Source organism: Ahaetulla prasina, chromosome 2 (assembly GCF_028640845.1).
Source record: "Ahaetulla prasina isolate Xishuangbanna chromosome 2, ASM2864084v1, whole genome shotgun sequence".
Taxonomy (NCBI): domain Eukaryota; kingdom Metazoa; phylum Chordata; class Lepidosauria; order Squamata; family Colubridae; genus Ahaetulla; species Ahaetulla prasina.
Window position 1 is genome coordinate 198,763,933 of NC_080540.1, and position 14,864 is coordinate 198,778,796.

At 44.8% G+C, this 14,864-nt stretch overlaps 1 protein-coding gene across 1 annotated transcript in view; it reads left to right on the plus strand.

Moving 5' to 3' along the window:
• The first annotated feature begins 4,493 nt into the window (after positions 1–4,493).
• IGFBPL1 (insulin like growth factor binding protein like 1) overlaps positions 4,494–14,864 on the plus strand; it is a 63,958-nt gene continuing 53,587 nt past the window's right edge. The window contains exon 1 of the mRNA XM_058169856.1: positions 4,494–5,019. Coding sequence (XP_058025839.1) covers positions 4,515–5,019 — 505 coding nt within the window. The 5' untranslated portion in view covers positions 4,494–4,514. The remainder of the gene's footprint in view (positions 5,020–14,864) is intronic.

A 14,864-nucleotide genomic window follows, 5' to 3' on the forward strand; every position in this document is an offset into this window, starting at 1 on the left:
CCCACAACGTAACTAAAGAAAAATCTGGCAGAAAGTAATGCCTGAATGCAACAGCCTCCTCCATATTAAAAGCATTAGGCTGAAAACTTTAAGCCCAGCCCAGCAATAACCAGTGTGGGAATCTTGCTAGCCATTATGTTCATCACAATGCAGCTCTGGAAGCTTTCTTTGTAAGCCATCCATCGCACAGAGCGGGGATTAAGCACAGATACTGAGGAAATGAATGAGCTGAGTAGCACAAAAGGGCGAAGGTCTCACCTTTCAAGACTAAGGCAAAAACTGTCAGATGGTTATGCGAGAACTTGGCACATAGTTAAAACGAAAAAGCATATTTTAATCCTGAAAACTAGACTCTAAATTGACCTGAATAAACCAAGACCAGGTTATGTCCAGTAATTAAGTTCATTACTTTAAGCTTAGGACCCGGGTACTTACGGGACCGCCTGCTGTTACCTTATGCCTCCCACCGACCCGTACGCTCACACAGAGAGGGTCTTCTCAGGGTGCCATCCGCCAAACAATGTTGGCTGGCGGCCCCCAGGGGCAGGGCCTTCTCTGTTGGAGCTCCTACGCTCTGGAACGAACTTCCCCCTGGCCTACGCCAAGTGCCTGATCTTCAGACCTTTCGCCGTGAGCTAAAAACATATTTATTCAAGCGGGACTGGCTTAATAGTTTTATTAATTTTAATTGGGGTTTTATTGTGTTAGGGTTTTTAAATTTTTAAATTTTTAATGTCGGCCTTTTTCTAATATGCTCTGTTTTAAATTTTTGTTTTAATTGTATATATATCTTTTTGGCTGTACACCGCCCTGAGTCCTTCGGGAGAAGGGCGGTATAAAAATCTAATAAATAATAATAACAATAAATAATAAGCTAATTACTCAGATGCTTTCGTGCCTGCTTTCTTCTGCAAGTCAGTTAACTTCATTAGACACATTGATCCCAAATTTTATTTTTTTGTCCCTTTGAATCAGTTTTCTTTACTCTTGGCAACTGCCAGATAAGCCCTTGTAGTTTTGGGGCAAGATTTTGGAAGTGGTTTACCACTGTCTCCTTCTTAAAGCTGAGAAAGAGTGACTGGCTTTGGGGTAGAACTTGAATTCATGCTTTCCTGGTCTCAGCCGGGTGCCTGGACAACTACACTAAACTCACTCTCCAACATCTATCTATCTGTCCGTCTACCTATCTATCTAACTTCCATGCCTGACCGGGTGGGAGGGACTGGTGTAATGGGATGAAGCTGGCTCCATAGATGTCCCTGCCTCTTGCCGTGTAGGGCTTTATGGTTCACAAGTGCAACACCTTAAGAATTGGACATGAAGGCACACTGACACCACTGGCAACTCATGGAGCAGTGTTACATGCAACCTTCTCTGTGTATAGGTCACACGGCCGCATTCTGTACCAGCTGAAGCTTCCCGATAGGCCCACGAAGAATTCACAGGAGATGACCAGGGCATGAGTGACCACGAGGAAAGCCTCCCTATCCAAGAAAGAGCATAAACGGGGCACAATATGGAATGGTGCAAAGGTCCCCCTGGCCATGGCTGCCACCTGCTCATTGATCTGTGAGTCCAAGAGGATCTCCAGTTTATATACCAGGTCTGCTCGGGTAGCACAATCCCATCCAGGGCCAAGTAACTCTCTGGGTACAGAGGGACCCATACACAGCCCCTCTGTCTTACAGGGTTCAGCTGAAGTCTCTTGTCCCACATCCAGGCCTCCACAGCCTCCAGGCACGGCAAAAGTGTGTCGATGGCATCACTCACTTTGCCCGGGACAGATGTATAACCGGGTACAACAGCACACTGGTCACACTTCATCCCGTGTTGACTGATGATCTTGGCCAGAAGTTTTATGTAGATGTTAAAAAGGAGCAGAGAGCACCAACTCCTGTGGACACCCCACAAAGGAAGGGCTGTGAGCTGAACTCCTCACTCCCTAATAACATTTATTGGGACGTGTCTCTGAGAAAGGAAGGGAACCAACATAAAACTGTGCCACCCGTCCCCAGCTCCCTAAGTGAGTCCAAAAGGAGACTATTGTCAAAGGTATCGAAAGTCACAGAGATATCAGAAGGATCAAGGGTAGACGCACCACCTCCATCCTGCTCCCATCAGATATCATCCATAAGCGCAACCAATGTTGTCCCATAGCCAGGCCTGAAACCTGACTAAAAGGATCCAGATAATCCATTTCCTCCAAGATCCCCTGAAATTGCAGTTGCCACCACCTTCTTTCCCAAAAAGGGAGGTCAGAGACTGGATAAAAATTGTTCAGAATGGTAGGGCCAGCAATGGCTTCTTGAGCGGGGAGCAGCCAGTGCCTCTTCAAAAAGAGCCAGGAATACCCCTTCCAACAAGAACGAATTACCATCATTTGGACACACCTGCATAACACCTCCCAGGCAGTCTTAACCAGCTAGGAGGGGCATGGATTTAATGTGGAGGTGGTGGCATTTGCATTCCATAGGACCCCATCCATTTCTTCAGGTCCAACAGAATCAAATTATTCCCAGATTACTGAGCAAATTATCTGAGATTATTCTAACTATTACATCTAAATTACGTCAGCACTGTACTGACCATTTCTTTTGTTCTCTTTAGATAGTGATCAGCAGCATTACATTCGCATTACATTCACAAACAAAAGTTCTTCCTATTGAGCATACCTTATAATAACGGGCCATTTTTTTCCTTCCCCTGAGACTCAGTTCGCAAAGGAGCAAACTAACAAACCAAAATCAGATCTGATGTTTAATACTCTATTTTGTAAACTGAAGCCGTGACTCAGTCACTCTAAATTGCAGGTCTGAGCTTGTCAGTTTTGCACTTTTAGGTGGAAAATTTGTCAATTTCACCATCTTTCAACCTCTTTTCTCAAGTCTACTGGGAACATGAAAACACACCTATTACAAATAAGCAGAAAACACGTGATGGCTGCAACAAATGTGTATCCTGGAACTGCCAAGAAGTATCCAAGGAGCCTGGAATGGCTTCTTGCTTTGTTTTTTTCTAATTGGGGCAACCAGAGATGGCAACCTGGCCAAACACAGGCTCCTTTTGTTCAATATACAGGCAGTCCTCAATTTACAACAGTTCGTTTAGTGACCATTTGATGTCACAACAGCATTGAAAAAAGTTGACTTATGATTGTTTTTCACACTTATGACCATTGCAGCATCCACATGATCACAGGATTAAAATTCAGATGCTTGGCAACTGACTCATATTTACGACCGTTGCAGCATCCCGGGGTCAAGCCATTTACCTTTTGCAACCTTCTGAAAAGCAAAATCAACGGGGAAGCCAGATTCACTTAACAACTGTGTTACTAACTTAACAACTTCAATGATTCACCTAGCAACTGCAACAAGAAAAGTCGTAAAGTGGGGAAAACCTCCTTTAACAAATGTCTCACTTAGCGACATACATTTTGGGCTCAATTGTGGTCGTAAGTCGAAGACTACAGGTATTTAGTTTTCTTTCAAATGGTGCTTCTTAGCTGTGTACTTCCACTTCAATAGGCCTGTTTAAAAAGGAGGAGGATTCAGATTTCTCAAATCCTTGAGTTCTTTTGCACCACAGCCTCCAGCAAGCTGCACTGCTTCTCCCTTCCCTCATGTCCCAAAGGTGCTTTTTCAAGAGGCAACTGGACTTTCCGTTTTTTCTTTGAAGACGTTTCGCTTCTCATCCAAGAAGCTTCTTCAGCTCTTAGCTGGATGGTGGGGAATAGAAGGATTTATATTCCTTGCAAAAGCTGGTCATTTGCATTCTTTTTAGAGAGTCGTTGAGGCCATTTGGAGGTTTATCTGTGTCCTCAGTTGTGCAAATGGGTGTGGAGTGTGGGTGTGGGGAACTGTTGAAAGGATTGTGCTGTAGACTGGAGATAGATGATGCCGTATCCCACCCGCTGTCCACTGACAGAGAGGACCACTGGTTTGAAAAAGGAGTCAAAGAGGCCATCTATGTCAAAACTGAACACCCCTCTCCCAACAGATCAGAAGGGATACGACATCATCTATCTCCAGTCTACAAACATGGTCCTTTCAGCAATTCCAAGAAGGCTTCATACCCATTTGCACTACTGAGGTGACTCTGAGGACACAGATAAACCTCCAGCTGGTCTCAAGGATTCTCTAAAAAGAATGCAAGTGACCAAGGAGTATAAATCTTTCCATTCCCCACCACCCAGTCAGAGCTGAAGGAGCTTCTTGGATGAGAAGCGAAACATCTTCAAAGAAAAACCAGAAAGTCCAGGTGCCTTTTGAAAAAAAAAAAAAGCACCTTTGGGACAACTAGGACAACTGGATTGACTGAGAATCCCCACAGACACTCCCCGTTTTCCGTCCAACCATTCTCCCCAAAACGCCTCAGACTTCCGTTATGCCTAACGGGCGCCAAGAAGTTCAGCGCTATAAAAGCTTCTCCGGGCGGGCGCCTGGAAGGGGAGGGGGCGTGGTCGCCTGGGTGGGGGGCGGCTTTCTCGTCGCTCTCCGCCACTGTCCCCTCAGATGGCTGCTACGGCGCGAGTCTTCGCAGCCGCCTTCCTTGTTCCTCTGGGATCTCGCAGCATGAGCGCCAGAGGCCGGGCTCGGTGGCTATCGCTGGTGGCCCTCTGCTGGGCTCTGGCGTCGAGGGGCGCGACCGGTTCGGCTTGCGCTCCGTGCAAGCAGGACCTCTGCGCGTTTGTGCAATGTGCCGTGCCGGAGCTGACCGCCCGAGACGAGTGCGGCTGCTGCGAGCGTTGCCTCGGCGCGGAGGGGGAACGCTGTGGCGGGACGCGGGGCGCTCGCTGTGGCCCGGGGTTGGTGTGCGTGAGCCAACGCCAGGCAGAAGCGCCCGAAACGGACGCCGAAGAGGGAACCGGCCACTGCGTCTGCAAGGAAGACGGCGCCGTCTGCGGTTCCGACGGCCGGTCCTACAGTAGCGTGTGCGCTCTGCACCTGCACAGCTGGCGCGCGCTTCTCGACGGCCGCGAGCGCGTCCGGAAGGCCCACGACGGCGAGTGCAAACTTGGTGAGCCGCGCGGCGCGGGGACGTGGGCGGGAGCGGGGGGGAGAGCCGAAAGCGGTCACCACAGAACTCCCATGTCTTTCTTTCTCCCGTTCCCGACTGCCCCCAACTTTCCAAACCTTCAAGTCTTTTGGTGTTTTAATCGCAGAGAAAAAATGCCTGTCAGTCTAAATTGGAACAATGAACTGTTTCTTTATATTCACACACTCGCACGTGCCACACACGCACAAAACATACACAAGCAATCAACGTAAAAACTTGGACAGGTTTTTTTTTTTTTTGCAGTAACAGAGATGTTTGCAGTAACCGTAGTCTATTTTTAAGACTTTATATACTATTGTAACTATTAAGACTTTTGTCACTTTATAGTAGCCTGCAACTATAGCATAGCTCTTGAGAGAGTGAGTGAGTATACACAGAGAGAGGGGGGGGGGAGAGAGAGAGAGAGAAAGAGAATAAATGAAATACAATGGGGAAAAGAAATCAAGGAGAGTTCTAAAAGTAGGTCATTAAACTTCTCAGTAACTGCCTATCCTGACAACTTTTCTTACCTATTCCTATGTTGCCTTCGGTTCCTTGTATCTTTCCCCAGCATAATATATGGTCTCTTCAAAAGGGGTAGCATCCAGTTGACTTAGGGAAGGAAATATCAATGAGTTCAAGTTGGGGAATTTAGAATTTGGACTATTAAATGGTCCAAGAACATGAACATAAACCTCATATGGCTATTGACACTCCAACAACCTGAATGCAGGCACGCTTGTAATCCTGGGCTCCCTGGTTTCATTCAGTACTTATAATTTAGTTAAATTAAGTCATGTTCTGGGTTCAGAAAACGTGGTTATGCTTCCACAACAGGTTCAGACACACAGGCATTACATTACACTAGCTCAGGAGTCACCTTCTTATATCACTACAACATCTAGGCGCAAACTTTTCCTAACAACTTTCCATAAATACAGCCAGATTGGGTATTACAGAAAGAGTGTTCCATTCACCCAAACTAACTAGCCTGGGATTTTATGTGGCATGTTGGGCTTGGATTAAAAAGACCTAGATCCACATCCCCTTCCATCTCTACAGGTCAGTAGATGGCTCTCAGCCAAGTGATTCTCTTTCAGCTTAACTCACATCTTAGTCACAAAAATAAAAAGGTGGGAAAGGAAGAGGGATGAATGACGGTGTGTAATAGGCATAGGGACAGGTGGAAGAACTATTACCAAGGTCAGACAAGTGGAGCCGGAGCCTGGGCCAAGAAACTTAATTTGAGAAAACATCACAGACAACCCCCTCTCTAATTCACAGGAAGTTAAAGTGAGATAGTGGGGAGAACATTTAGACTTGCAAGACACTGTTCCAATAATAGTAGTTTCAGACTTACATGGAATTGAATTTTTTGTCTAATCTATGGCATGTATGTGCTATTCCAACAAACATAATAAATAATTGCTTAAATGGGGCTACTGTTGCCTATTATTGTATTATTCCATGCATCTTCTCAGCTGTCTATTTAGATGATAATAAAAGTACGGGCAAAGGAGAGGAGAACACATTTCTCTGTTAGTAAGTACTTCATTATATCTTAACCCAAGGGCACTCATTTACACACATATAATCAGTAGGGTAACATTTAATGGCCCCCTTTGGGAACCAGGCTGTGCGTAACAGCTGCTTCTCTTTCTATTTGTAATCAGGCCTGCTCCGTTTAATTTGATGTGTGTGTGTGTGTGTGTAGATGCAGATATAGATATATAAGCATTTCAAGGATATATTGCATTGCTTTCTTCCTTTTTTTTAGTTTTATTTGTGCAGTGTAACACATTTGTAACGCACGTTTTACAAATAAGTGCCCTTATTTCAAATCTCTGTGGTGTGATAGAAATGTCCAACCATCTTCTGGATATTCCCTATGCTATTTAATGTGATGCTGCCCAACTGGAAGATTGAAGTCCTGAATACATGTGAATAAAGTCACTGTATTCATGATTTGTAGCACTTTCTTTAAACAAAAGCCAAGCTTTTCCCCACCCCACTGAACTTCATTCAGTCTTGCTTAAGACAGGACTGGGAGAAGTGGGACTCTTACTTGAGACAGGACTCTTTCAAAAGGGCCTGTGTTTCCTATAAGCTGTTCCCCCCCCCAAGAGCCAGCCAGCTTTATAATGTTCTGACTGCTGTGTGTGTGTGTGGGGGGGAATGACAGAACTCTTTTTGTATCACCAGCAGTGCTTTTCATACCCCTTAATCCTCTTGCTGACTCAACCAGTCTGAGATTAGTTTGAAATCTGCTCATTTCACTGCCACTTATGGGTTACAGGTTATATTTTCATGAGTTCTATATATACATTTCTGCTAATGAGTAGATTTCAGAATCACCTTTGATTTTAAAGGGAATTCAGGAAAGAAGGAAAGATGGCTGGAAGGAAGGAAGGAAGGATGGATTTTTAAAAAAGTAATCCAAACACAAATGAGCAATAATCACAGAAGTCCAAAATATAGTATAAAATATTTAAGTAGCAGAGGCTGGGGTGGGGTGCTAGAACACTTTTTCCTATAATTTGAATTTTTAATTAAATTTTAATTTTAAATTTTAATGATAATTTTGTTTTGCCTTTTTTCAAACTTAACAAAATCTGTTTATAATATTTGCATTTCAACCTTTGCTGTAAATTTATTTTATGTATGTATATGCATTCTTATCCCTTTTCTTTATTTTTGCTTTTTGTTTGTTTTACCTAATTAATATAAAAATAAAATCGGGGGAGGGGGGGAATGAAATGTTCTTCCAATTGTAGCTTAGGTAAAAGAGCTACCAAGTAGTCTTACTTATTTATCCAATTTTTATCCTTCCTTTTCAAACAACTTGCCCTGTTCACAGAAACAATGAACACAGTCAGCTAATAACCCAATCAGATCTTCTACTAGGGGTGCAATCCAACAGGTTCTGACAGGTTCTGGAGAACTGGTAGCAGAAATTTTGAGCAGTTCAGAACCGGTAGTGGAAATTTTGAGTAGTTTGGAAAACAGGCAAATACCACCTCTGGCTGGCCCCAGACTGGGGTGGGAATGGAGATTTTGCAATATCCTTTCCCGGGAATGGGGATTTTGCAGTATCCTTCCCCTGGAGTGGGGTGGAAATGGAGATTTTGCAGTATCCTTTCCCTGCCACGCCCACCAAGCCACACCACACCCACCAAGCCATGCAGAACCGGTAGTAAAAAAAATTGGATTTCACCACTGTCTTCTACCCAGTGGTTTTGGGTAGTCTAACAAGAGTCATTATTTTGGGAATATGCAGTTCCTGCCAACTTTCTTTTGAAAGTTTTGTCTCATGTTCATCTTCCCACAGATAAGGCAATGGGAAGAGAAATTAGTTTCATACTGTACAGAGTAATGGGAAGAGAAATTAGTTTCATACTGTACAGAGTAAGGAAGGGGATATTCAAGAAACATAACTTGGGCAAAAGAGAATAGAACATTTTTAAAGTCCAGAAAAGTTATATTACAGTGTTGATGAACCTTTTCGGCACTCAGTGCCGAAACGGGAGCACTTGCTTGCGTGCCAGAAACCAGAAGAGCAGCCACCTGGTGCACATGCGCACGCTGGGAAGATGATCTTCCGGTTTTTGGCGCGTGCATGTCCATCAGCCAACTGGTCTTCGTGCATGCATGCTCACCAGAAACTAGAACACCAGGTGGCCAGTGCGCATGCGCATGCTGGAAACTGGAAGATCATCTTCCTGGTGCGAGCGTGCTCACTGAGCGGTTGCTCTTCCAGTTTCCGGTGCTCCCATGCAACTGAAGACCAGATGGCCGGCACACCAGAACCCGGATGAACAACGGGCAATGGCTCGCATGCCCAGAGAGATGGCTCTCCATGCCACTTCTGGCACACGTGCCATAGGTCCGCCATCACTGAGTTATAACTGTCGTGTCCCACTCCTCCTCTGACGGCCGGGTCTGGAAAGTCTGTCTCAAGCGTGGCCACGAAGCCTCTGCAGCTTTGCCAAAGTCCTGGCAGAGTTCTCAGGGCAGGCAGGAATCCAAGGTGTGACTTCAGCAATCTGTTTAGACTTTGCCTGACTCAAAGAATGCCAAAAAGCAGATCCTTTATATAGGCCATGGGGTGTGGCTCCATGACTCAGCACTTATCCAGACCTGCCCCCCCTTCCTTTTGCTGACATCGCCTCTCCATTCTCCGGAAGCGGGGATCTGTCCACCCTCCAGCTGCTGGCAATTCTAGCTCGTGACTGGCTTCATGCTCACACGCTGGGGGGGGGGGAGGTTTATTTGCTCAGTCTGTCCGGGCATGGTGCCAGGACTGGGGGCTGGAGGCATGCCAGGCCATTCGTCTTGCTCAGTCTGTCCGGGCATGGTGCCAGGACTGGGGGCTGAATGCCAGGCCATTCGTCTTCATTATCAGTCTCTGGCTGAGATAGCAGGAGATGGGAGGGGCCCGGCTGCAGAGAGGGGGGCGGGCGAGGCACAACACTAACATTCAGAACAAGCTCAGGCAGATGTTTCCTTTGTTCAAAAATCTAGAACACAGGTGTCAAACTCGCGGCGTCATGTGACACTTCACATTTTTTCCATTCACAGAGCTGGGGTGGGCATGGCCTGTGCATGACACATCCGGTCTATGGGCCGCCAGTTTGACAGTCCTGATCTAGAGGAAGGAGGAGAAGGACACTGCAATTAGACTTACAAGAGTCTGTTATTGCAGCCAATCTCTGTAAGTGTAATTTTAACTTCCTGTGGAATTGATTTCCTGGTCTGAGCTACCTAGTGCAGGGGTCTCCAACCTTGGCAACTTTAAGACTTGTGGACTTCAACTTTCAGAGATCCTCAGCCAGCTTTGCTGGTTGCTCAACGGCCTCTGGTGGCTCAATGGACTAAGTCTGTCTGTTATTAACACAGCTGCTTGCAATTACTGCAAGTTCAAGTCCCACCAGGCCCAAGGTTGACTCAGCCTTCCATCCTTTATAAGGTAGGTAAAATGAGGACAATTAAGTTGACTTTGTATATAATATACAAATGGATGAAGACTATTGCTTAACACATTGTAAGCCGACCTGAGTCTTCAGAGAAGGGCGGGATATAAATTCAAATTAAAAAGAAAAAGATTGGAGACCCCTGATCTAATGGGGTTGACACATCCTTGCCTCCATCCTTTTCTCGTTTATGGCAGAGAAACAGGAAAAAAACCAGTAAGCACAGCTCCCTTGATGCCAATCTTCTCATCCCATAAAGCAGCGGTTCTCAACCTGTGGGTCACGACCCCGTTGGAATGACGATTTGCCAGGGGTCGCCTAAGACCATCGAAAATATGGGAAGTATACTTGCAAGTTGAAGAATCACGCTCCAATGGTTGACTCCACAAGCCAGCTGTAGGCTCTTCAAATCGCTAGCCGAATTCGGCTTCAGGCGTGATAAATTAAAAAAGAGAGAAATCTTTGCTCTGATGTCTCCCTCTCAAGCCAGCTGCAATCACTCCCAATCACTAGCCTAATCTGGCTTCAGGCGCGATAATAGGGGAGGAGTCTCCGCTTTAATGCCTCCGTCCTCAAGGCAATCGCAAGAAGTTCAGATCGCTAGCCAATACGGCTTCAGGCGCGATAAATTCAAAACGAAAATAATTTTACGGTTGGGGTCACCACCTCATTGGGAATTGTATTAAAGGGGTCGCAGCACTATAAAGGCTGAGAACTACTGCCATAGAGAAACCAGTTACTAGTACCAAAGAAGGAATTCTACACCCCACTTCTTTCTTCTCTCTATTCCTGCTGTGAACAAAATCTCTATTCTGCTTCCCAGGCAAGGGACAATAACGATTAGAAGTGTGGTTTGTATTTCCTTAAGATGGCTCCATTTTCTGCTGGAACCTGCAGAACCTATATATTAGTGCTGTTTTGCAGAAAAACTCAGAAACAGTTTTAAGCTAAATCTAACTCCCATGGTGTTAGTGAGCTGGGTCAGTTGACCCCTTTTTGATGTTTCCATAATACATGAACAATATATTGTCTGCAGCGCCATCACTTCTCTTCTAAAGAGCATTGTTGTAGGGCTATTTTGGGACTGCAAAAAATCTGGATCACCAGTAGCAAAGAGACAAAGAAAATGAATTCTTTGCAACTATATAATTGTTATCTGATATTCCTTTGTTCTCAGTGATTCATTCTATCTGGCTTCTGGCTCATATACATCTGCCTTAAGAGATGCTTGCCATTCTGTTTTCCATAATGTAAAAACTGTCAAAAGACCATTAAAGAACTGAAGCTGTGTTTGGTCTATGTTGCTTTCAGAGATTGTACCAAGGAGGATCTCAGTTCACACAAGGATCTTTATAAATATACTGTTTTCTAAATAAAGTCTGTATCTTACATAAAAGGCATATTTATTACCCCAGTAATGACTAGTGGCATCTTCTAAGTAGTCAATGTCAAGGCAATAACACAGCTATGTGGATTACTGTTAAAGCAGGACAGGAAAGGTTAGGATGGCTGTAGAACAGGGGTGTCAAACTCGATTTCATTGAGGGTCACATCAGGGTTGTATTTGGCCTAGGGGGACAGGGAGGCATGGCCAGCTCGTCATTCATGTTGGGGGCACCTGTGGTGGCCAAGTGTTAAGGCAGGATTTCCCTCAGACCCTCCCTTCCTCTCATTATAATCTCCTTCCCTTCCCTTCTCTTCTTTTTCCTTCCCTCTTCCTTCTCCTTTGTTCTTCCTTCCCCTCTTTCCTTATTTTTATTTCCTTGCTCTCTTCCCATCTTTTTTTTTTTTTTTGGTCTTTCCTCTTTCCCTTTCTCCTTTCCTGTCCCTTCTTGGCTGCTCAAATGCAAAAGGCAGCAGGTTCTGACAGGTTCTGGAGAACCGGTAACGGAAATTTTGAATAGTTCGGAGAACCGGCAAATACCACTTCTTGCTGGCCCTAGAGGGTGGTGGGAATGGAGATTTTGCAGTATCTTTCCCCTGCCACGCCCACCAAGCCACGCCCACAGAACCGATAGTAAAAAAATTTGGATTTCACCACTGGCAAAAGGGGAAACATTTCTCCTTTGTTTTGTTTCGTTTTGCTTTTAGTTTGTTTTGCTAGCCCTCTGCCAGTGAAAACAAAGCTGTGGAGGGGGGGAGGCCACATGCAGCCCTCCTGAGCTCCATTTTCACTGCCAGAGGCACCGCAGGCCAGTCCTTTGTTGCTTCCAAAGCAGCCCTGTGGGCCAGATCTAAGCACTCTGTGGCCCGGATCCAGCCCGCGGGACTTGAGTTTGACACCCCTGCTGTAGAAGGTACTGTGAGACACAAGTCAGGATCCTCCCTAGGTAGACCAGAAGTGGGTTTCAGCAGGTTCTGACTAGTTCTGAAGAACTGGTAGTGGAAATTTTGAATAGTTCAGAGAACCGGTAGAAAAAAATCCGACTGGCCCCGCCCCCATCTATTCTCTGCCTCCCAAGACCCAGCTGATCGGGAGGAAATGGGGATTTTGCAGTAACCTTCCCCTGGAGTGCGGTGGGAATGGAGATTTTACAGTATCCTTCCCATGTCATGCCCACCAAACCACGCCCACAGAACCGGTAGTAAAAAAAATTTGAAACTCACCACTGAGGTAGACATAAAGCAGTTCCATGTGAACTCTTTTCTTCCCAATCCTTAAAAGCAATTTGAAGCCAATCCAAGTCATCTTCACTTTTGCAGACATTATTGCTAAGAACATACACAGAGTATCCTCAGCCCCTTATTATTCTTCCAGCTAACCAAGGGGATGGAGGGTGGGGACAGCATTTAATCAGTCCCCTGGCTCTTGAACTGCCACAACTCGAGCCATTACAAAACTTTTATTGTCCCTTCCACCATTCAGAAGTGATAGAAATAAATGGCTAATGCATATATTCATCTCCGGTACCTATTGTGTGGATTTGTCAGGTCATCTCAAAATCTCAGCAATTACCTACAAGATGGTTTTATCCATCTGCCAAAACCCATTGCTTCGCTTTTCTTTTCAGAATCAGGGTTAGCTCTGAATCCGGAAGAAATATAGGATCCACATTTTGGCAGCCCGATGTTTTTCAGAATAGCTCAAGTAATGGTTGTTTGCTGCAGTGGCAAATGTAGGTGAACAAAGCCGGAATCGTAATAATACTCCAGGCAAAAGGCAAAATCATCAAGAATTCTGTTTTTCCCTCACTTCAGTGCTGGACCAGCTGGCTGCAGTGCACAAGGCAGATGTTTTTTCTCAAGGATAGTTTTAAAATTAGGTCCCTTGAGATATGTTCAGATTGAAGTTCAGAATTAGGGTTGCCTTCATAAATACCTTAGGAATTGTGGCCCATTTACTTCTGCTTTGTGCTGAGTCTGCATTTCCTTTCAAACACACCCACCCAATGCTAGACAACAAACAGTGGCTTCCTCAATAGTTTTAAACATCATCAATATTATTTGTATGGACCTGTCCATATCTGAACCTCTGTTCATTATCTTTTGACATATTAATAATAATAATAATAATAATAATAATAATAATAATAATAATAATAATAATAATAATAATAATAATAATAATGTTTTAATTTATATACCGCCCTTCTCCCGAAGGACTCAGGGCGGTGAACAGGCAGATAAAATACAAACATACACAATAGTTAAAACAACCCTTAAAAAACTGATTTAAATTTGCCCAAAAATTTAAAATAACAATACACCCCATAAAATTACAAAAATTTAAAAACCCATCAAATTCAATTAAAATTTAAAAGTAAAATCAAGCTAGTCCAGCCATACGAAATAAATAGGTTTTAAGTTCGCGGCGAAAGATCCTAAGGTCAGGTAGTTGTCGAAGCCCGAGGGGAAGTTCGTTCCACAGGGTCGGAGCCTCCACAGAGAAGGGCCTCCCCCTGGGGGCCGCCAGTCGACACTGTTTGGCTGACGGCACCCTGAGGAGTCCCTCTCTGTGGGAACGCACCGGACGATGGGAGATAGAGGCCGGCAGTAGACGGTCCCGTAAGTAGCCCGGTCCTAAGCCATATTGAGAGCCTTTCCCAAAAACAAAACTGAGGAAAAAGCTCGTTGCTCAAAATACAGGTAGTCCTGTAAATTTTGAGCCCAAAATTTCTGTTGCTACATGAGACATTTGTTAAGTGAGCTTTGCTCCATTTTACAACTTTTCTTGCCACAGTTGTTAAGTGAATCACTGCAGTTGTTAAATTACTAACGATCTGGATTCCCTACTGACTTTGCTTGTCAGAAGGTCGCAAAAGGGGATCATGTGGCAACAGGACATGGCAACCGTCACAAATATGAGTCAGTTGCCAAGCATCTGAATTTTGGTGACATGTCCATGAGGATACTGTTACGATTGCTAGTGTGAAAAATGGTCATAAGTCACTTTTTTCAGTGATGTTGTAACTTTGAATGGTTACTAAGCAAACTGTTGTAAGTCGAGGACTAATTGTACTAGCTTTTAAACATGAGGTTTTTAAATGACTGTGCAGCACTTTGGACTTGAAGACAAAAGAAATGCTTCAGAGCAAACAGAATAATTCACACTGTCTGTCGTGTCCCACTCCCACTCCGACGAATGAGTCAAGGAAGTCCGTAACAAACTTGGCAACAAAGCCTTTGCAGCTTGCCAAGTTCCTTCGAGGTTTATCAGGGCAGGCAGGAGTCCAAGTTGTGACTTCAGCGATAGAGTCCGATATCAGCAAACTAGATAAGACTTTGCTTGACTCAAGGTTGGAATGCCAAAAGCAGGTCCTTTATATAGGCTGTGGGGTGTGGCTCCATGAGTCAGCATTTATCCAGGCCTGTCCTACCCCTCCTTTTGCTGGCGTCGCCTCTCAGATCTCCGGAAGC